This window comes from Gracilinanus agilis, chromosome 3, assembly GCF_016433145.1.
Source record: "Gracilinanus agilis isolate LMUSP501 chromosome 3, AgileGrace, whole genome shotgun sequence".
In the NCBI taxonomy this organism is placed as follows: Eukaryota; Metazoa; Chordata; class Mammalia; order Didelphimorphia; family Didelphidae; genus Gracilinanus; species Gracilinanus agilis.
The window spans coordinates 389,862,484-389,885,633 of record NC_058132.1 but is presented as its reverse complement, the minus strand read 5'-3'; the positions used below and the strand labels follow the sequence as shown (position 1 = coordinate 389,885,633).

The 23,150-nt window shown below is 36.9% G+C and overlaps 1 protein-coding gene across 4 annotated transcripts in view; it reads left to right on the top strand.

The window, feature by feature from the left end:
* DMD (dystrophin) overlaps nt 1-23,150 on the top strand; it is a 1,921,557-nt gene that overhangs the window by 1,761,804 nt on the left and 136,603 nt on the right. For 2 of the 4 annotated variants that reach the window (XM_044670158.1, XM_044670156.1), the window contains exons 1-2: nt 5,603-5,772; nt 12,402-12,463. In XM_044670158.1, coding sequence (XP_044526093.1) covers nt 5,753-5,772; nt 12,402-12,463 — 82 coding nt within the window. In that variant the 5' untranslated portion in view covers nt 5,603-5,752. Of the gene's footprint in view, nt 1-5,602; nt 5,773-12,401; nt 12,464-23,150 lie in introns of those variants that run through there. The other 2 variants (XM_044670154.1, XM_044670155.1) reach the window with 1 other exon arrangement.

Genomic DNA, 23,150 nt, shown 5'->3' with positions numbered 1-23,150 from the left:
GGTAGCATGAAGGATGATGCCATCAGCGATACTTGACCACAAAGTGAAGGGAAAGATTCTCATGAAACAGGACACAGTGATGATAGTCCACATTCTCCATTGGTACTGTGAAAAGGGAATTTATCCTTTTCCCTTTTTCGACTATGGGTACCTAGAGTTAGTTTGAATTTAGACCAGAAGCAAAAACTATGTGAGGAAAATCATTGGATAAATCTCATCATGAGATCAGAACAACAGCCAGAAAAATGAAGCAAGGCAACCAAGAATATCGTAAGACAGCAGAGCAATTTCCCAGGCACTGCCCCCTGGGCAACCCAGGCAAATTAGTAAACTATGCTTGGCCCTGAGATGTGATATATGAGAGTTAGTGGGCAGAGAAAAGACTTTATAAAAGTGAGGTAAGGAGAAAGTAGGGGCTTGGCTTGCCTATCGATGATGCTAACTGAACCTGTAGTGAGTGTAGCAAGGAGGCCCAAAATGGCAGCCACAGATTAGTCAGATAAGTACCTTTTATTTCTCTCTCCTATTTTCCCCTCTTTTCTTCCTATTACTTTTGATTTAATAAAATTATTATTGTAAGAACCAGTCTTTTAAATTTAATTCTTATGATATTTATGCAATGTCAAGTAATCTAGAGGAAGATCTGCTAGCATGTTGGATAGACCCCTTATGAAGAATATAGATGAAGACATGGATAAATTACAGATGATGGGAAAACAATCAACATTTAAGTGCTTAAACTATGTTTCAGTAATTGTGTTAAGTGCTATGGATACCTTCAAAAGTTGGATAATAGTCTCTGCTCTCAGGAAACTCATTTTCTAATGAGGGAGGCAAAGTGCATAAACAGGCACACACAAGATACTTGTAGGTCGGATAGATTGTGGTCTTAGATGTGCAGGTTATGGCAACTGAGAAAAACTTCCTATAGAAAGTGGCCCTTGAAATGAATCTTGAAGGAAGCCAGGGACTTTGAGGCAGAGGTAAAGAGAGAAATCATTCTGTGTGAAGCAAATGCAAAGGCCCAAATATGGGAAATGCAGCATCATGTGTAAGGAACAGTAAGTAAAATTATATATATAGAATTATAAGATCTACACAGTACATGCAAGGGAGTAATGTGTAGGACAGTGATGGGTAACCTTTTGAGCTTGGTGTTTCAAAATTCACCAAAAAAATGATCATAACGCAGGTGTTATGTTACTTTGAGAAAAAAACCATAATTTCACAATATTTATAGTTTAAACAACAAAAAAGTATAATTATAATATATAACTGTATTTAATAAACCAGAAGAGATAAATTAATATAGGTAGAATTGTCATATATAGTGCACAAAGTATCTACATTACACTACAGCAAATGTTTCATCCTTGGCATGCGGCCCCATACTTCTCTGTATGCGGCTGCGTGTCATCAAAAATGGCTACGCGTGTTGGTGCTCACACACATGTCATAGGTTTGCCATCACTGGTGTAGGAAGCCTGCATGGATTGGAAGGAGCTAGAATGGGAAAGTCTTTAAATGCCAAACATGGCTCTTTTTCTTTGATCCTAGACATAATAGGGAGCCATTGGAGCTTACTCAGTAGGGAGATGACAAGTTCTGACTTATGCCCTTGGAAAATTGGTTTGGGAAGCCAAATGGAGGGTGGATTGAAATGAAAAGACCTCAGGCAGAGGTTTCAGTTAATAGACTATTGTAAGACAAACAGACTAGGCAAAAGCAGAGAATGGCCTGAATTGTGGTATTTGTTAGCTATGTGAGTGGAGAGAAGATGAATATGAGAAATGGTGTGGAAAAAGAAATTAGAAGATGTGGCAAATGGTTAGATATGTGGGATGAGCAACAGTAAGAAATTATGGATCCACTGAAGATGTAAACCTGGTAGATAAGAGAAACAGCAATACTAGATACTAATAAAGAAATTTGGATGAGGAGTGGGTTTGGGGGAAAAGCTAATAAGTTCTGTTTTTAATATCTTGAGTATGAGATGCCTTGAGGCATCTAGTTTTTAATGTCCAATAATTGGGTATTTGCTAATTTAGGCTTGGATGCCAGGAGAAAGATGAATCTATTGGGAGTCATTGGTAGAGAGGTGGTAATTGAATCTGTAGGAGCTGATAAGGTGACAAAAGAAGAGTTTAGAGGAAAAAGAGAAGAGGACTCAGCATAGAACTTTAGAAATCACCAGCAATTGATGTGCAAGAGGAAGACTGAAAAGCAATGGTCATGCAAATAGAAGAAACATCAGATAGCACAGTCATGAAAAACCAGGTAGGAGGGAATATCCTGGTGGAGAGAATGGTTAACAATGGCAAATGCTATACATTGGTTAAGAAGAATGCCAATTGAGAAGAAGTTATTAAACATTTGAGCTAATGAAGATTTTTGAAGACAAGTGATTATATATTAGGAAGAATTATATAATTCTACTGTATGATGTGTAGCATACTATTTTTATTCAGTTCTAGAATCCTTACCCAAACGGGCCCTCAGAACACTTTTGGATTTGAAATAGATGTTGGTTCAAGACATAAGAGGGGCAAGATATAGAGTACTTCTGAGATAAATAGAGATCTAGAAATGCTGTAGCAGAATAAAATTATGAAAAATTTCCTTCTAAAATGTGCTCCTTAAAATTAGTATTTTATAAATACTTAATCATATTTAATATAGAGGAAAAAACCTAACATTGGCATTTTTTTACAGAACTCCTATTAACATTATACATGCACTGTGTAATACTTCCAATACCACTATTATATATTTATGTATATAGTAGATAAAGGCATCAATTTACAGATATAGACATATATGATTTATGTATATGTAGTTGTTTTTTGTTATTGTTTAATGGTTTTTCAGTCATGTCTGATTCTTCATGTCCTCATTTAGGGTTTTCTTAGCAAAGATACTGGAGGGGTTTGCCATTTCTTTCTCCAGCTTATTTTACAGATGAGGAAACTTAAGCAAACAAGGTTAAGTGACTTGCCTATGGTTATCCAGCTAGTAACTGCCTGAGGCCAGATTTGAACTTAGAAAGAGGAGTCTTCCTAAATCTGGCCCCTGCACTCTATCCATTACACCATCTACCATCTACAGTAGCCCCAGCTACTATAAATATAGTAGGTGAAGACATATTAATTACCTAAATTATTTTTCTTCATACCCAAGCACAAAACAATGGCACAAACTCAAAACAAGAAAATGTTTGTGTTGATGTGGGTATAATTTTTACTGATACTTTAAGTACTCACTAAAAAACTAACACTAAACTTTCAAGACATATTCTCATGTAAGAGAAGATAATTCTTTATATGCATATATCCGTAGTTAAAAAAATCCTAAAGAATTATTTTAAGGATAGCCATCTGTCAAATTTCAAAAGCTTGAAGAATATTTTTCATTTTTGAATTTTCTTTTTTGCCAGTACGAGGTATAATCTTTAATAGTTTTGCAAATGGGAATTTAGAAAATACACTTTAGTAATTTAAATCTCATGGAAATACCAGACTTTTTTAATCTGGAGATGATCATTGAGATAATTATTTTAAAGATAAAGATGGCAAGTTGTCAATTCACACTATAGCTATAAACACCAAATATTTCAACTTCTAATATTTGCAAATCCTTATTCTTTATTAATATGCCTCTTCACTGAAATATATTTTCTAGATTGATAGATTCCAGGCACTAACTAGTTGATGTAGAGTGTGTGGTACAGAAGAAAGTGCACTGAAATCTGCCAGGAAGATGGGTGTTAACATGCTGGCTCTGTGACTGTATACAGTCTTAGTTTCCTAATCTGTATAATGAGGTAGTTGAACTAGGTGATTTCTAAAGTCCTTTTCAGCTCTGCATGCTATGATGATAAGATTCTAAATCATCCTTTCTTTAACTCTGTCTCCTCTTCACTGTGGATATGGTAGAAGGGAACAACTTCCAGGTAGCAAACTCTCAAAATCAAGGCACCTCAAATGTAGACTTTATAGGCAAATCCACTCAGACTCCTTTCTCCCCCAGATAGGTCTCTGGATATGAAGGCTGGCCTAGGGACAAGTTCAGGGAACGAATGTGATATATATCATGGTAAGAGTGCTGTTTCCGGACACAGAAGATTTAGGTTTTAATCCTGGTTTTACTGCTTCATCATCATATTACTATCTGTATTGCCTTATTCTTCATCTGTAAAATCCTGTAAGTGTATAATATGACTAAAGCAGCTTTCATTTTACGAACAAAGCCCTATTCAGAGCTTTTATGGTAGAGAGGTGAACCTGGGCTTTTGAATGCTATAAAAAAAGGTGAAAAGGAAAGAAAACCACAAAATAAGGGACTTTGAAAGAAAAACTAGGTACTAAAATGCAAAAAGATGTCGAAAGCCTCTTTTTAAAGGTCATTTTAAAAAATTAAAGCATTAAATTAGTTTAGGTAGAGGAAATTATGAAAAAGAATGAGATAGATTTTTGGACACAGCTAATGTGGGAATTTGTTTCTCTTGGATAAGCATATTTATTAGAATATATTACATATTTATAAGAAATAATATGTATTATATTTTATGTTACAGATTATATTATGTTGTGTATTTAAAAAATCAAAATAAATGGTAACTCACCAAAAAACCATTTTTTTCAAGACTCTCGAACTGAAGCAGGTGTTTCCCCCCCCCCCTTCTTTTTAAAATAAAAGCATCATGTAGTAATAGACATTGTGGTTTAGAGAAATAAAGTTTACTCTCAGCTAGGAAGACCTGAGTTCAAATCTTCCATTATAGATACAAAGTAATTGTATTACCCTGAGAAAATGTCCAAATAACTCTCTTAAGTCTCTAAATTTTACAGAAGGTACTCACCTCAATCCATAAAGGGAATACTAATGAAATTACAGGTCTCTGATCAGTCTGCAAACTGTTTCTGATTCTAAGATCCTGAAAATAGCTTCACTTGATTTTTTTCTAATAAAAGTATTGTCTCAAAAATTAAAGTATGAGAAATAAAAGCCCACGATTTTTATTAGGTCAGCTACAACAGACTCAGAAGGATAAAACTCCTTTTAAACTAAAAATGTTTTTAAATTGCAGTCAGGCCCCAGCTCTCAAAAAAATTAAGGGTAGATTTTTAGTGAAATCTATGGATTTCACTTCCTGATCTCACTTCCACTTTAATCTTTCATCTGAAAAAAAGGGATGGAAAAAGTGTTGGGGTTTTCCCCCTTTCTTTAAAAAGAAAACACCCAAACCCACACACTTAATTATGTGGAATGAGGTCATTTGCACCTAGGTCATGTATTAAGGCAGTAGGCAACAAGTAGTCTAGTTGTGTTTTTAAGGGGATGCTTTCCGAGTGGCTATGTTGCTACATAGTTCCTGGTTCTACCTTAAATCTCCCTCCTTTTTTTTTTTTTTTTTTTTTTTTTTTTAGTTCCAACTGTTTTGTTTCTTTGAGTTCTTTAGTTATCAGGTTCAATAGGTGGGGGGGAGGAGCAGAAGCTGTTAGCTCCACCCTGTCTAGCCTGCAGCTTTCCCTCCCCCTAATGCCCTTAGCCCAGTAACGTTAGTTTCACCGCAGTCCTATTCTCTTCTTTGGTGGTGCTCGAGTTTCCGTGAGCCAGGCTGAGTCTAGGAATCTCCAGTCCTTTCTCTCTCTCTCACGCTCTCTCTTTCTTTCTCCCTTTCTCTCTCTCTCTTTCTCTTTCTCTCTTCCACCTTCCCCCGCCCCCTTTTCCCAATCGCTGATCTCTTGCAGCGATGAGGGAACAACTCAAAGGGTAAGTGAATTGCAGATCTAGACGCTTTCTCTCGCTAAAATCTTTGCACTTGTGGCTCTTTCAGGGCGCGGGGAAATCCAGGGTGGTTAGAGGTGACTGAAAGTTGGGGAAGGCTTTTGTGGATGGAGGTGGGGGCGGGAGGGGGTGTGGAGGAATCGTTTCTGCAGCCGGGCTTGCCTCCTTCCAGCTGTTGTCTCCCGGTCACCACTGCAGGTGCTTGGTTTGGCCACGGGGAGCCGGGATTTAACCCTTTCCTCCCGCTCTGGTGGGGGAAAAACCTATCTTCGCCTGGGGAAACCTATCCAAGCTCCCCTTCCCCCGGCTTAGGGAGCGGTGTGGAGCGTGTTTGAATGGGTTCGGGGGTGGCGGGGCGGGGTTCCGAAATGGAAAACCTGGGGTTCGTGCAGTGCCAAGAAGTGGCAGCGCTTCCCCGGCGGGCGCGGGCGTTTGAGCGATTGGAAGGAAGCGTTTCGCCCCTTTTTTCTTTCCGAAGGGGGCTTAGGCGCTTTGAAGCTTCCAGTGTGTATTGGTAACTAACGCTGTAATTAAATCCTTCGTTTAAAGACCTTGCGGAGAGGGAAAGCGGGGCTACTTTCCATTGTATTCCAAGTGCTAAAAGGTCAACTTTCTGCCTGATTTCTTCGGAGGGATTCCAAATGACATTTCATGCCCCTGCATTTTCTCTTCCGTGGGTTAGTTTCGCCGTTAATTGTCTCGTTGGGACACGTAAGACTTGCAGATGTGAATTAAATAAAAACAGTTAAAACCCTGAAGCTCAGCCAGGAAGTCAAGGACGTGCCAGAGATGGGATGGAGAGTTGTTGTTGTTATTCCTTTGGGGTTGGGTGTAAGATTGCTAGATTCAACCCCCCCCCCCAACCCCTTTCCATTCCTNACGTGCCAGAGATGGGATGGAGAGTTGTTGTTGTTATTCCTTTGGGGTTGGGTGTAAGATTGCTAGATTCAACCCCCCCCAACCCCTTTCCATTCCTCCTCCTCACCCCCGCCCCCACTCCCCCCAGTTCATCTCCCAAGCTGACTGATTGCACTAAAGTAAAGTTTAATAGTTAAGTTTGGAGCCCAGTGTTCATTGAGGCGTGGAAATAAAAATATTTCATTGAAATTCTCTTTAAATTCCTTAAGTGCTAACATGGTTAAATTTTAATAAGTTGTGTGAAATGAATGCTTAAAGGTGTTTACTGGCCATAGGAGCCATGTTTACATGTGAAGTATGCTTTTCAAATAGCGTTTAAACAGTTGATTTCAGAGCTAGGAATCCCATGTAATGATTTTTTAGAGCTATCCACCTTCTAAAATCAACAGTTACTCCCTCACCTGCCCATCTTCTCTGTCCCTTTCTTTTCATCCTTGTCTCCTTCACCTGGTTGTATCTGTTTCAAAACCCCTCTCCTAGGCTAAAGTTGTAGCTAACCACTGGTTTAAAGACACAACTTCTCTTGAGAAGCAGGGGGATCAGAAGAGAAACATAGTTCTGTGAGAGGTCTTTGACCCTTTATCACCATGGAATTGGTTGCAGTCATCATTGTTTGATCTTGGATTCGACAAGACCCTGCAGTGAAATTGCTTTGGCCAAAGTAGAGGGGATAAGCTTTGAAAAGCAAATAGATCCGAGGAGGAGGAACAGCTGGAAGGGTTGGAGCTTTAACCACGGAGCAGTCAGCTTTGTCCCTGACAGAGGATACAAAATAAAATAAATGAAGATCCTGGAGTAGGAGAAATAGGTACCTAGGAGGTAGATGAGGCTAAACCTGACATTCTACCACCATACCCCCCATCAGCATTTAGTAAAAACTTTTCAGTATATGTTTTTTCCCCTTGCTCCTCAGAATTCCAGTAATACTTAGCCAGAGCCAATAAGGCATGCAAAAGCCAAGTTTTCTTTCAAAAGCAGTCTGATCCCCAGATTAAAGGGAAATCATTTTTGTATGTGGATCAATGGGCTCTAGGTTTATATATGAAGACAAACTCTAATCCTCTGCAAACCACCAGAGAATGCTACCTTTTTATATCACTGCATAGTGATTAGTTTTCTCCCTGGGAAGTAGCAGAAAGATATAAAAAGGAAACTGTTTGAAATATTTTCAGCGCAATATGAGTGGAGGCAGAGAAATCTTATTTTAATTAGGTAACCGCCATTTCCCAACAACTAACAAAAATTTCTTACTTTTTAAAAGTGTTTAATGTCAGTTTTAAGAAACTAAAAGGACAATTCCAGTAAATAGGATTATTCCAGCACTGACAGCAGCTCTTGAAGCTGTTATAATAACCTTGCACACTACTTGAAACCAAAGAAGGTGAGAGAGAATCTAAATTGTGTGGTAGGAAATTAGGTCAACGCTGTGCACTGTAGAGTAATACTTTAATTTCTAATTATTGGCAAGTAGGTGTCGCTGAAGTTTTTTGTCACATTAGATGATTTGCTCTTCTCATACACATCTGGTTCCTCTTGCATGCTTAAATAAAGGGGAAAGGAGATGATTTCTTATAATGTATATTAAATGTAAATTAATAGGAGGGGGATTGGAAGAAACACCACAAAAGCATGTAGGACCTTGAAGCTTCAAGACTAAACTCAGTAACAATTATAAAAGGTTTAGATAATGAGAACAGTTATTTTAGAATTATTTATGGAGTCCCACCCTAACATAGGGATGTTGGTCTGTCCCTAGTCTTAGCATCTCAAGGCTGAGGAAAGATAACTTTGAAGTAATTTTTAAAATACCTACAACATAAACAAAAGATTTTTGGCGTTTCTTGGTTATTGATTAGACAAAGTCTGTGGGACCTTGGATCAGGATGGGAAATGGAGAACTGAGGAAGTTGCCAAAATCAAGCTTCTCGTCTACTGAAAATATAACATATAATTTTGTTATCTATATTTTGAACATGAAAATGTGTTTCTCACTCGGATTACTCAGGCCACTTGCCTTGATTCTGCACTTTTGTGCATGTGGACATGCTTTCAAACCTTAAGAAATGCTGGGCTTTGGAATCTGTGGTGTTCAGAAAGGTATTGTTGTAGGTAAGGGTAATGCAGGTTTAGACCACAGGATCATTCAGTCCACTTTCTGTCTAAGGCATTAGTTAGTCTTGTCTTATTTTAGGATTAAATCCTCTGCAATGCCTTTTGCTCTCAGAAGTTAAAAAGGGAGAGGGGGCAGGTAGGAAGTAAGGTAGAGACCACTCAAACTATCACTACAAAATAAAATGAATATTTACTTGACCACTAAATTGTTTCATTTTGTGCTGGGTAAACAGTAAGTCATTTCACTTATGAGTTTAATAAGTTATATCCAGCCAGTTATAGTTAGTGATAAAGTCTGTTACTTCTCCTCTGGGCTACTTCGTGTCTACTTCTGCCTCTCTCACCTGTACCTGGAACGGAAACAATGAAACCCAAAATTTATTTTTTTGGTTATTTTTCTTGTTGTTTTTATTTGGCATTTCTGACCAAAGGTTGGGAGTAGATAATGAAGGGGATGCTTTAAGCAGTTTGACTGAATTGGGTTTGGGGATTCTTGAGGATTTCTTTGTCTGATGTATATTATATTCCAGTTACCAGAGGTTAACTAAGAATTGCTCATTGTAAAGAGTGGTATACTTGGGTTTTCCTTGCTTCTTTCCTTAGAAAAGGAAATGTAAATTCAACCAAAAGATAACTTTAAGTAAAACAAGCTCTATTATTATATTTTTTTAAAACTTAAAATGATTTCCTTTAAGTATTAAAATATTTCTGCTTTAGGGAATCCAGAAAAAGTTAACATCTTAAAGGACTAACATGAGCTAAGTAATAATCCTGTAAATTATATTTGTCGACATCTCTTTTGAAATTTGTAGTCTCTGAATATTTATTCCTATTTCATTATACCCTTGGTGATTTTGGGGGATTTGTTTTGTGGCTTTTTTTGTTGTTGCTCTTATTCCAGCTATTTCATTAATATGCTGTTAGGGAACCTTATTCCATTCTTTTTTGACTCTTTCTAAGACCATCATAAACTATTAGGTTTTTGAGGGATTTGTTTGCGGGCTTTATCAACTCTAGCAAACATTTCTCTGCAGATCTATTAAAGATGCTACAGTGTTCCCAAATGGACTTGAAATTGCACTGAATTGCTGAATTGACATTTTACTTTACATGATGTTCATAATAAGTGCCTATCTATAAAGATACATAGACGTACATTTTTCTTTACCTGCTTCTCTCCTTCCCCCAACCCAGTGCTCACGATTATATTATGGCCTTTGGAAATGGCAGAGAGGCAGATGAAGTATAGTCTCAATGGAATCTAACCTTTCCTTGAGCTGCACTTGTCCATGGAATTGTTGATAACTTTCTGAGCTAAAAATGTTCAGGAACAGGCACTACTTTTTCGATGGAGTGAAATAGCTGCAGCCTTCTTGTGCTCTGCATATAAAGTACTAACAGAATCCACCCCTATTCTTACAGATGGTCAACCTTTTCCAGCATTCATAGCAACTGGGTTACACAGGGCTTCCTCTAAGCAGAGTGCTTCTCTTCAGACCCCTAGCTCTAGAGACGGTCATCTTTTGTGTTCTTGGAGATGTGAATTTTTCTGGCAGTAGCCTCTTACTTATATATTTGTAGCAGTGGTGCTCTCCTCTTATTTACCAAAGAGCATCTAAGGTAGAAAAACATTTGTTACCTCTTGCATTTCTCAGAATGGAATCAAAACACGTCTTTAGAAACTGGACTGTTTGGGACGATCCCCAAATTAGTTTGGCACTCTTGACTTGGGGGATAAACCGCAACCAGAATACCGCAATTTCCAGTAAAAAAGATATAATATGGGCAGTTACAGAATCATAGGATTTTCGAGATGGAAAGGACCTTTCAGAGCCTCTTATACAACCCTCTTATTTTATAGATAAGAAACCAAAAGTCTGAAATTGAAGTGACTTGTCTGAGGTCTTTGGAGTTGCTCACATTTGAGCAGATCTATATTTTTAGGAGAATTTATATGTATTACATTAAGAAGACCTCAATAAAGTTGTGCCTTTATATTTAAATAACTTCAAAAATTCATATTTATTTTGCACACTTTGGTTTTTCATGCAACAGCCCTGTGAGACAGGCAATGCAAGTATTATTGGCTTCATTTTATAGATGAGGAAACTGAAGATCAGAGAGATTGTGATATGCCCATAATCCTATAGGTAGAAGGCACCTGGACTCTTCCACTTAGAATTACTATTAAGTGGAAGATCTGGGGTTCAAATCCAGGTCTTTTGATACCAAATTCAGAACCTTTCTTCTACACTCTACTGCTTCAATATCCCTTGTATTGAATTTTAGAATATTTTCCCATACATTATCTCATTTGCTGAAAGGCTTGTGTTAGGCATCATTACCTATAATTAGCTTATTACTTATGTCTCATGTGGAAGAGATTGACTGTAGGATAGTAAGCTAAGCCTGGATTCAATATTGTATTAGCCAAAAGTCCACAAAGAAGCAGCAAGCGTTCTTTTAGGTTAAGGTAATTTCAGAGCTATGTAACTATCATTAGGCTTCTCCTCCTCTCTGAGTGGGCCTCATGTACTCTGCTTGGACATGTCTCACATAAATGCCCAGATTTCAGGCTCTTGTAAAAAGGGGTTGAGAGTGGGATCCTGGACAGATTGTATACACAAGGATGTCTTTATGCTACATTTTAGTTTATCGTCTTCCATCGTGTACTCCTAGGAAACTGGAAATATGACTCTCTGACATTTTATATAAATGATCTAATCTGAGAAAAAATATATGTAGATAGCTGTCCCTGATTTATACATATAATAGAATTCAAGAACAATGGAGTTTTGTTCTTTTCAGAGGCAGAAAATGATAGCCCACAACCAAAGTTAGCTAGAGTTCCAGGAATGGAAGAGAGCTGTGAATTCACCATTCATTTTCAAGGAGGCATGGGAAATGTGTAGTAATGGAAAACTGAGTTATAAAGACAGGTTCAGAGGAAGAAAAAGGAGGAAGTAGGATCTCTTTAAGAAATTTAGACTTTTAGAAGGATTTTTAGCCTTAGATACTGCTGAAATCCAACTGAAATATAAAAATAACTGATTTGAAATCTGGATCTTCAGAGAGAAAAAAGTAGGCTGCCTGTCTATGTAATGAGTCAAGATTTAAATAGTAGACTGCTCTTCATATTCCTGAAAGTTTTAAGCAGTAATCCATTGTTACTTGGGCATATAAATTTAAAACTTGGGTTGGTATGACTATTCAATTGGTGAGTACACTTAAGGTTCAGCCATTGAGTACACAAGAGAATTTTGTTTTGAAGAGCAAGCGCCCACCTATTGTTTTTATTTTGGGGGGTTGGGGATGGGGGCACCAAAAAGTTACAGTTATGTTGTGGGAAAAGTGCCCTTTTAATTTCCAAATTCTTTCTCACTTAGGGTTAAAATATACTTCTCTTTACTGCTGTTCCTAGGGTGGTAAACACCTCTCACTGAGTTGTACACATATTAAATATGGAAATTCTTTGAAGGAAAAATGACAGATGGTTCCAAGCCAGAAAATATTTTTTCTTCTTTTCTTCTATCAATTGCAGTTATAAATTCTAAAATATTTCCTTCATTCTTTTTGTGTTTTAGCCATGAGACCCAAACAACCTGCTGGGATCATCCCAAAATGACTGAACTCTACCAGTCTCTAGGTAAGAAAACCTTTATATTTTCAAAGATTAAAATAGCAAATGAATTTTAAAGCTACCAGTTCTGACTTGGCAACTCTTGTACTGACCATCTAGTAATTAAATCTGAATGAAGTAAGATGTATTACGGTACATGGCTTGCAATTAAAACACATTCCAGTACATGTCTAATCTACTTTCTTGTTTTTCCCTTCAAATTATATGAATAATTAATTTTTTAAATCTGCCATTCATCACCAATAAGTTAATGTGCTTGGTACATGCTGTTTGAAGAACTGCTTTATACCTAGAAGTTACCTAATCCAATTTTTTAAAAAGAAAAATATCCCCAAGTTGTTGTTGGTTTTGAATTCTGAGCATGTGTAAACTAAATTCAAAGCTTTTGCCAAACTGATAACAGCTCTTTCTCTCTCTCTCTCTCTCTGTCTTTTTAAATGTCACACAGACAAAACCATAAAACTAACTCAGGAGAGCTGGGTTCAAATTCTGGTTCTACCATTGACTAGCTATGTCACTATGGGCAAATCAGCTGACCTGTCTGAACCACAATTTACTCATCAAGGGACAATAAATATCCTCACTACCTACTTTACTAGTATTATTGTGAGGGAATCTGCTGTGCAAACCTTAAAGTGCAATTTAAATGTGAGCTGCTACTAATTTTATAGAAAAATTAAAAATTCACAATAACACCATGACACCTGTTGTTGATTTTAGAGCCCTGAAAGCTCTTCAGAGTATTCTTCTGCAATGATAAATTCCATGGAATTTTTAAAAAAGTTTTAGAGTATATATTTTCTACACATAATCTATTCACAATAGGATTATAAATTACCATGTAATAAATAATAAAATAAACTGTTCTTAATCTAAAATGATGTTTGCTTATGGTGTCTACTATATAGAACTACTTGTTCATATGTCTTGGTGCTGGAGGATGTTACACTTTAGCACCTAAGGTATTCCTAATTTTGTTTCTGGATCCAAAAAGAATTTCAAATACTTGAAGACAACTTTAATGTCACCCCAACAAATTTCTTCTTCTTTGGGCTAAAACATCACTAGTTCTTTCTCCTCCTCCTCTGACTCCTACTACTGATGATGATGATGATGATGATGATGATAAGATAGATAAGATTTGCAAAACACTTTGCATATTATCTCATTTGATCCTTGGAATAACCTTCTGATGTAGATAGTATAATCCCTATTTTTTACAGATGAAGAAACTGAAGTTAAGAAAGGTTTGGGCATCTAGATGAGTTTAAATACAGCTTCATACACTTACTAGTTTTCTGACTCTGAGCAAGTCACTTAACCTTGTTTGCCTCTGTTTCCTCATCTGTAAAATGAGCCAGAGAAGGAAATCTGATCTCTAAACTGAATGGTTAAGTTTGGAACATTTGGTTTAATTAAATTTTCATCTTGCTGGGGGTGGGGGGACTACTCCAATATCTTTGCCAAGAAAACCCTGATGGGGTCACAAAGAGATGGCCACAAATGAAACAACTGAACAACAAGAGAGTGTAAGCTTAAAAATTAATATACAATATCTTCAAGTATTACATTTAATAAGATTTATTAATAAAGGGAAATAAAAAGCTAGAGTAAAGAGGTAGCTAACCCAGCCACAGTTGCAAGAGAAGAGAGTGAAAAGGTGGGGTTACAGCCAACTTATAAACAAAACGTGAGGATGCAATGTGGATGAAGGGGAAAGGATTCTGGGAGATGAAGTGCAAGGGTATACAAAAGTATATTTACACAAGAAATTGTTCCTTTACTCTTGATCTCATAGCTCATACATTTGGGAGGCAGCATCTGAACCCAAATCACATCTGCCTCCAACTCTAATGCTCTCTGAGCTATACTTGTTAGCCTTTGTATAGCATGATTGGGAAAAAAAATTAAGAATATATTCCACTTTCTTGCTTAAGTAGAAAGGCTCCACTTGACCCCAGTTCCACTCTAATTGGCATGAGAGCTTTGATGGGCTCTATTTCCAACCTGGGCCAGTTCTCCACTCTTTAGGCCACCTGGTTTCCCCCTCTCCTTCTCTGACCTTATTAATACCAATTACCTTATCCCACTGCAGCTCAGAACTTTTGAGGTCAAGAGATCTACCCTCCTCAGTTGCAATGGTAGCAGAAATTATAGATATGGGCCCTACCACCTGTGGTGGCCTCAGAACCAGGCCAGTAACCCAGACATATGGCTTGAAGTTCAGTATTCTTTCCACTGTATCACACTCATCCTAGTGTAGGCAACCTCTGACACTATCTACACTGGAGGACCTGACCCTAGAAATGGGGAACTTGTTTTTAAATATTGTGAGAACCATATTTCAAAATATAATTGGTTTCCTTTGAGGTCCTATTTATTTCCTACATTTTAAGACATTTTGATAAGGAGTCCATTATCTGATTACCAAAAGGTTCCATTGTGCAAAAAAAGCTGAATGAGATCTTAGAGAATATCTTGGTTAATGACCTCATTTAACAGATAAGAAATATTTGCATTGTCTTAGTTGAGTGTTTATATATTGTCATCTAATGATGAAAACCATGCAAGAAAATGGTATCACTTTACTTTTTAATTTCCACTGAAGGTCCTACTCTAATGTGGCAATAATAATAATAATAATAATAGCATTTATAGAGTGCTTTAAGGTTTTCAAAACCTTTTACAAGTGCCTCATTTAATCCTGGGAGATAAGTGCTATTATCATTTCCATTTTACAGATGAGGAAACTGAGGCACACCTGTGTGTTACCTGACTTGCCTAGAGTTACATAGTTAATAAGTGACTATGGCAGTATTTTGATTCAGATCTTCTTGGATCCCAGGCCAGCTTTTTATTTGTTCAGCCCTCTTCACTGTCTCAGTGAAGTTTTTCGTATGGAGGATGAGCTTTGACAAATTTTACTAATCTGGAAAGATTTTGAGAATTGGCCTAGGGATGGTTCGTGAAGGTCCAGCTTAGCTGTATCTGCAGAATTCTGTCACCAGGTTGACCACAGTATGATGGATTATTATGGGCCATACTTACTCTCCAAAGCCACCCATTGAGTTATAAAGAGATTGAAATGTCTTAGTGGAAATAATCTTTTCCCTGAAAAAAAATGACAGATCCTTGAAGTAGTCTCTTAATGAAAAATTCCAAATAACTTTGGAAAGAGTTAACTAGAAGCAGCTAAATATGCATATCCATTTAAAGGGAATAAATGTACTTTCTAAAGCATAAGTATACTAGATTTTCTCATTGACAAATGAATTTTCATATAATACAAAATGATAGAACCATTAAGTCATGTCACAAAATATAATCCCAGAAACTCATTGTATACCAGGTGGCTTAGGGTTAGTGGAAAGGTCATTATATTGAACTACAATGTAAAGAGTGAGTCATAGCTAGCACTCCAGGCTAAGGTCAGAAAGACTTTGGGAAAATGAGACAACCCAAGAAAGAACCAAGGCTTTGCTTGGGATGAATGCCTCGATAATGAATGATGAGAAGAAAACGGAACTGCTTGACTCTGATGTTGCTTCTGGGTTTTTGTTTGTTTTTCTTTGCCAAAAAGGATAAGTGTGACATGTATAAAGAGTTGGCCTAAGAGACAAAAACACCTGAATTCAATTTTCACTTCTGACACAGTCTAACTCAGTCACTCTGGGCAAATCATTTAACCTGCTAGGTAAACTGTAGTTAAGTTGATAGAGGGTGTTTCCTCATTGGGAGGAAAAACAAATAGGTTCAGTGTAATAACAAAATAAAATAAGAAAGAATATTATCTTTGGATTGGAGGTAGATTGGTATATGAAATTATATAATTGGTTGAAGAAATCCAGGATAGGTTGAAAGAGAATAAAGGTGCATGTAGTTACCCATGTTGAGTTCATATCTTCAGTCCCAAATGAACTACATCCTAAATATTGAAAGAACTGGTTGATGTAATTCCTAAGTTCTGTCATCGATCCCTACAATCTTGATGGAAAATTGGAATAGAAAATAAAAATAAATAGAATAATAGAAAATAAATATCTTTTTTTAAAAAAAAGGAGATAGGAGTCCACAGACTATAGACCAATGAGTTTGACTTACATTTCTGGCAAAAATCCTGGGACATATAATTAAGAATGCTTAGTAAACATTTAGAAAAGGAAGCCACGAGGACAAAAACTCATTGTGACTTCAAGAAAAGGTCATGGCCGACTAATCTTATTTACTTTTTTTGCCCTGGTTACTAGCCTGGGTAGATCAGGGGATTGATATCCATAGCCAAGCTGGATTTTAGCATGAGAGACTATCTTGTTCTTCGTGTGGATAAGGCGGAAACATGTGAATTTGGAACCAGCTGAATGGCTGCATCAAAAGAGTCGTCTTTGATCTTATTTTGGAAGGTTTTCAGTGTAGGGCTTCAGATCTGTTTAACATTTTAAATTAATGACCTTGGATAAAGGCATAGATGATATGCTCTCAAATCTGCAAGTTGTTCAGAAGAAGAAGGGATAGGTAATATGTTGTTCCACAGGGGCCAGATCTACAAATGGTTTAAATACATAATTTAAATCATTGGTTACCAGGGCCTTCCTTCTGATATTTATTCCCTACTTATCCTGGCTAAAGCTCGTTTGTTTGTACATCATCTTCCCCATTAGATTGTGAGCTCCTTCAGGGTAGAGACTCTCTTTTTTCCTCTTTCTGTATCTCTACCACTTAGGACAATGACTAGTGCATAGATGGTGTTTAATCAATATTTATTGACTGAATCTAATAAGATGAAATTGCATTGGTTTAAATATAGTCTCACACCTCAAAAAGATCAGCCTCACAAGTACAGATGGAAGAGTCATGGTTTAGAATGCAATATAACTGCAAAAGATGGGGATTTTAGTGGATTACAAGATCAGTCAGAAAAAGCATTGTGATGTAATAGCTAAACCATTTTGGTTCAGTCTGCCGTCTTTGAACATCCTGGCTCTACTAGAGTCAAGAAGACACAGCTGGGTGGCTCCGTGGGTAGAGTGTGAGACCTGGAGAGAGAGAGGAGGTGCTGGGTTCAAATGTGACTTCAGAGCACTTCTTAGCTGTATGATGCTGGATAAATAACTTAACCTCAACTGCCTAGCCATCACCACTCTTCTGTTTTTGAACCAATACTTGCATCAACATTATTTTCTTTACAATGTTGTTGTTCCTGGTTTGGCTTATTTACTTCACACCACTTTTTTTTTAAACCCTTGTACTTTGGTGTATTGTCTCATAGGTGGAAGAGTGGTAAGGGTGGGCAATGGGGGTCAAGTGACTTGCCCAGGGTCACACAGCTGGGAAGTGTCTGAGGCCAGGTTTGAACCTAGGACCTCCTGTCTCTAGGCCTGACTCTCACTCCACTGAGCTACCCAGCTGCCCCCTACTTCACACCACTTTATACAAATTTTAAGTCAGAATGTAAGAGTTAAAAAAATGTTTTGTTTTGTTTTTTTAAAGAGACATTAATCAAGACCTTTCCCAGTCATGTATTGGCTGTGTCATAGTGAGTAAGTCACTTAACCTCAGCTTGTCCCAGGCAAATCTCTTAATACTATAATTTGATGAAAATAGCAGTCAAAAGAGTCTACCTAACCCTTTCCCTTAATCATCCTGTTATTTCTTCTTCTCTTTATAGCCAAACTTTTAGAAAAAGCTGTCTACTTTTATGGCCCTCATTTCTTCTCACTCACTTCTCACGTATCTCTTCTAACTCATATCTTGACCTCATTCATCACTCAACTGAAACTATATTCTCCAGAATTACTAATGATCCCTTTATTTTTTATTCTGAATTTTACTAGCTTCAAAAAAAATAAAGAAACCATTCTTATAAAAAAGAATAGAAAAAAGATTATATGTGAAAACACAAATCTATTATGTACAGCTTGCTTTCTAAAAAAGTATATAATAAATTCATCTTGTTATATTTAAAACTGTCATGCTTCTCTAAGTTTTCTTTTGAACTTCCTTTGTTTTTCTTCTGTACATTTTAAAGAATACTTCAGTTCCCCTCCTTTCTTTTCTTTTGTTTGGCAACCCTGTCTCCCATCCCCTTCTACCCTCTTTTCATAAAAATAGAAAAATATAATCCAACTAACAAGTATAGTCAGGCAAAAAAAAAATCATACATTTATATCATGCCCAGAAATGTATCTTTCGTTCTGTACTTGAGACTGTTGCCAGGAGGTGGGTAGCATGTTTCCTCATTAGTCTTCTAGGACACTTAGTTGGATATGCAGTGGTCAGAGTTCTCATCTTTCAACGTTATTTTCTTTAAAACATTGTGCTCCTGGTTTGGCTTATTTTACTCTACACCACTTTATACAAATCTTCCCAGGATTTTCTGAAAGCATCCTTTTTATCCTTTCTTAAGACATGATAATAGTTCATCACATAATAATTTCTTCAGCCTTCCCTTAGTGTATAGGAGATCAGTGATTTCTTAATTTCTAAATCTGAGAGAACAGTCCTCATCCTTCTTGATGTTACTGTTGACCTCCCCTTTCTATGGCACTCTCTCCTTTTTAGGTTTTTGTCATCTTCTCTTGGCCCTCCTATATCTCTGACTCTTCCTCCTCAGTCTTCTTTGCTGGGTTATCATCCTTTAACTATGGATATACTCCAAGTCTTTACCATGGGCCCTCTTTCCTTCTTGCACTCACTTGGCAACTTTATTAATCCCAGGGATTTAGTTATCATCTCTATCAATGATGACTTCCAGATCTACTTATGCAGTCCTCAGTGTCTCTTGGGAAGATCTGTATCAACAACTACCTATGGGCCATTTTGAATTGGAGGCTTTGTTGGCAAATAAAATTCAGCCTGTTGAAAACAACTCATTATCTCCCCAACCAGTTTTTCTTCTAAACTCGTAGACTTTTAAATATTCTCCCTGCCTATTTTTCTCCTTCTTGGATCCACCCAACTGCCACTTGGACTTTTCCAAAGATACAAGAATAGTGTACCACTTCCTTTGCCAAGTCATTTTATAGATGAGGAAACTGAGTCAAAGTTAAGTGACTTGCCCAGGGTCACACTGTAAGTGTCTGAGGCCAGATTTAAACTTGACACTATCCACTGTGCCCCTTAGCCTAAGAGCAAAGGATGACCAGATCACCCCACCTTTCTAGGGGTACTGGTAATTACAGCCTGTTTTCCCTTGCACATCACTATCCCCATCTGGGCATCAGTTTCTTCATCTGTAAAATAAAGGGATCAGACCAGATGTGACCCCCCCCCTTCCATATCCAAAGTCTGTGATCCTTTGCTATTTCGGGATTATTCAGGTGGGATTTCTTAACCATAGAAGCAACATTATGTCTGATTCATGAGCTGAATTCTGGATTGAAATACTTTTCATTTAGCATTTTTACTAGTAGAATGTAAAGAGTGCTGTTCTAATCAGTTATCTCGGTGGTTTTAAAGACCGAAAGCTCTTCAAGCCTCCAAAGTACACATTATTTTGATTCAGTAAGTGTTATTTTTACTGATAGCTGTGATCTCTGGAATTTATCATGAAATATGAATGTAATATTGATTATGCAAAGTACTACTATGTAATCCTGTCATTTTCTCATGAGTAGGTCTATATATCCTAAAGTTTCTTATGATAGCTATAAGAAAGCACTTTTAAAAAACTGCTATAATATGTGTAGTTTAAAAAAGCTCTTAAAATAATTCTTATCTGCCTTATTTGGTATCATAAATATAGCATTTTCTCGCTTTTGTTTCATAGCCATATGGAAATAGGGAATTTGAAATATTAACTAGTGCTGATAGGATCCCTTAGATCCTTGAGTATGAACAATGCCTACAGAGAAAGCAAAGCACCGAGCATCCATCTAGCCTTTCCCATGTGCCTAGACCGGTGCTTAAGGCCTGGGGATGGAAATAGAAGCCAAAGGTAGTTCCTGCTTACGTTTTAATAAAGGAAGAACCCAAAGAGAAGGGAGCAGAGCAGAGTGCATGGAAGGGGTGAATGGAGTGGGGGTGAGGAGGGGAATGATGTTGAAGTTTGGCTTGCCCAAGGCAGAACTAATCTGTAACCTTTAAATGAAAACCTACCTGTTTGTTATGATTACCTTAACTCTCTTGTAAGCCTTTATTGCTTTATTGCTCTTTCCTGCCTGTGGTTTTCTCTGCTAGATCCTGTACCTCTCCCTTCCCCTGATGCCGTTTCCCTCATCCCCACACTAGTTATTCAAAGGGTCTAGCAGCATTTTGGTTCTGCCTAATAAGCTTCATAGCCAGTAATATGCAGGGTTGAGTGCTTTTGTTTTAAGTCATCAGATCGGGTTGTGCCACAGCTTTCTGCTTTTTTTAAAAAATGGCTTGTGAATAATTTTTTCAGAAATTCTTCGAAAGATGAAGAAGGAAAAAAAAAAGTCCATTGGCCTATAATTGATGGCATTTTGCCTATAGCTTTTTGCCAGGAAAGTGCTTCTGAGTATTGAAATAAAGGCCCAGGAGAGGGCCTGTTATATCTTCACGTATGCAGTAATGGAATGTATAACTCTTTAACATTTCTAGTAAGTGAGCATATACAGTTGTACCCCCTCCTCCCCAAGCTCTCCCTTTCCCCCAGATGAGTAGCTTCACAAACAAGCAATTACAGCTGCAACATGCACACTTTAAATTCCCTCTTAGTTCAACTTGCCCCGCGTTGAAAGAATATGGCAAAAACTTCCATCCCTTGTTAATGTTTGTTCATTTTCTCCTTGTAAAAAAAAAAAAGGCTCTTACATTCCATTATACATTCTTGCTTGATTATATTTTGTGATTAGATTCTGTAATGCTCTGTGGTGACACTTTATGAATTCTTTTTTGCATTAAGGGCTTATTCCTAAAACACTTATTATCTTGGGGTTCATTTGAACATAGCCTAGGAAATAGGCTGGTACTATGTAAGCTACCACAACTAATTATGAACTTTAAGAGTAGAGATTTATAGTAGCAGAGAAAAGCATAAATAGTATTAAGCTTGGTTGATTTCAGGAGTTTCCTGAGATTTCACTTTAGTACCAATGATTGTGGGGACCTACTACCCTTGCACTGGGGGTGACTTCTGAATTAAGGCATGGTGCTTTCTGGAAATAATGGGTTTTTTTAATCCCTGTTGATTTCTCTTTGTTCTTTATGGAATTGCCAAGTATTATCTTCAACTATACATAATTGGGTTATGAAATTGAAAAAAAATCAGACTCTAAATAATCAGTGGAGATATACATGATTTTTTAAATGTTCTGTTTGAAGAAGTAGGGAAATAAATTTAAAAAGTTAGGAGTTTTTATTCAAGGTCAAATAATAATTTTTACAGAAAGGAGGAAATAGATTTTAAGAGTCTAGTTGCTACCTTTTATTTTATTCTCATATTTTTAAAGAATAAACAACCCCCAAAATACTTATCAGCTTTTTTTTTTGTTTTGGAGACCCAATTGTAATTTCTTCTCCCAATTCAGAAATTCTTCTCCTAAATCAGATGAGCAGTTTTTATGCATTAATGGGGCAGCTAATTGGTACAGTGAATAGAGTTCTGGGTCTGGAGTCAGGAAGACTCATATTTGTGATTTCAAATTCAGCCTCAGATTCTTATTACTTTGTGACCCTGGGCAAGTCATTAAACTAGGTTTGTCTCAGTTTTCTCATCTGTAAAATGAGCTGGAGAAGGGAATGGCAAACCCCTTCAATATCTTTGCCCAGAAAACCCCAAATGGGGTCGTAAAGAGTCAAGACATAGCTGAAATGACATAACAACAAAAAATGTAATTAATAGTCTTTGTAACCTGGGACACTAGTCCAAGGTCCCATAGCTAGTATATGTCAGAGGCAGGAATTGAACTTGTATCTTTATTTACTATACTGTACCATACTACCTTGTCTGTGTGTGTGTGTGTTTTTTGTGTACATATGTGCATGTGTGTGTTTGTGTGTCTATAAAGGTTGATTTTTAAAAATTTTTTATCCTATAACCTTCTCTTTAGAACAAAAAGAAAAGCACAACTACCCAGCAATGTAACTATGTCTCCTAGCATATGGGACATTCTGCACCAGCTGCATCCATAACTTCCCATCCTCCTACCGAGGAGACAAAAGTGTATTTCATCATTTAATTCTTTGGGAACAAAATTGAACATTGTACTTCATCTGAATTTGACTGCCTATAGAAACAAATAAACTAATCCTTACTAGATCTTCCTCAATTTGAAAAAAGTACATATACATTTAATTTTCCACTAAAAAGAGAGGGGATTCTAATGGAATTTTTTAAAAAAAAGTATTATATTCATTTTCAAACAAGTAAATTTTTTTTTAATTTCCTCTCCCCAAAAGTACACAAACTAATTTCTAAAAAAGAATCTCTTTAAGATCTGTACTAGCATACAATTTAAAAGAGCTGCCAAATTACAGTTTGCCTGATTTAAATAAGGGGAACATTAAGGTTATACCTGCAGCTGTGAGAAAAATGCTGGATATGTATAATTTTAAGTCGCTAGGTCTGCAAAAGGGAGATTTTTGCAGATGGAGAAAGGGCATCTAAAAACTTGAGCCTACTCTTATCCAGACATTTACAATATTTTTCATTTTAAGCACACATATCTGATTGTGTCTCTAAATGTCCGAGGAACAATAATTTCTCTGGCAAGAGAATTAACAGTCAGAACTT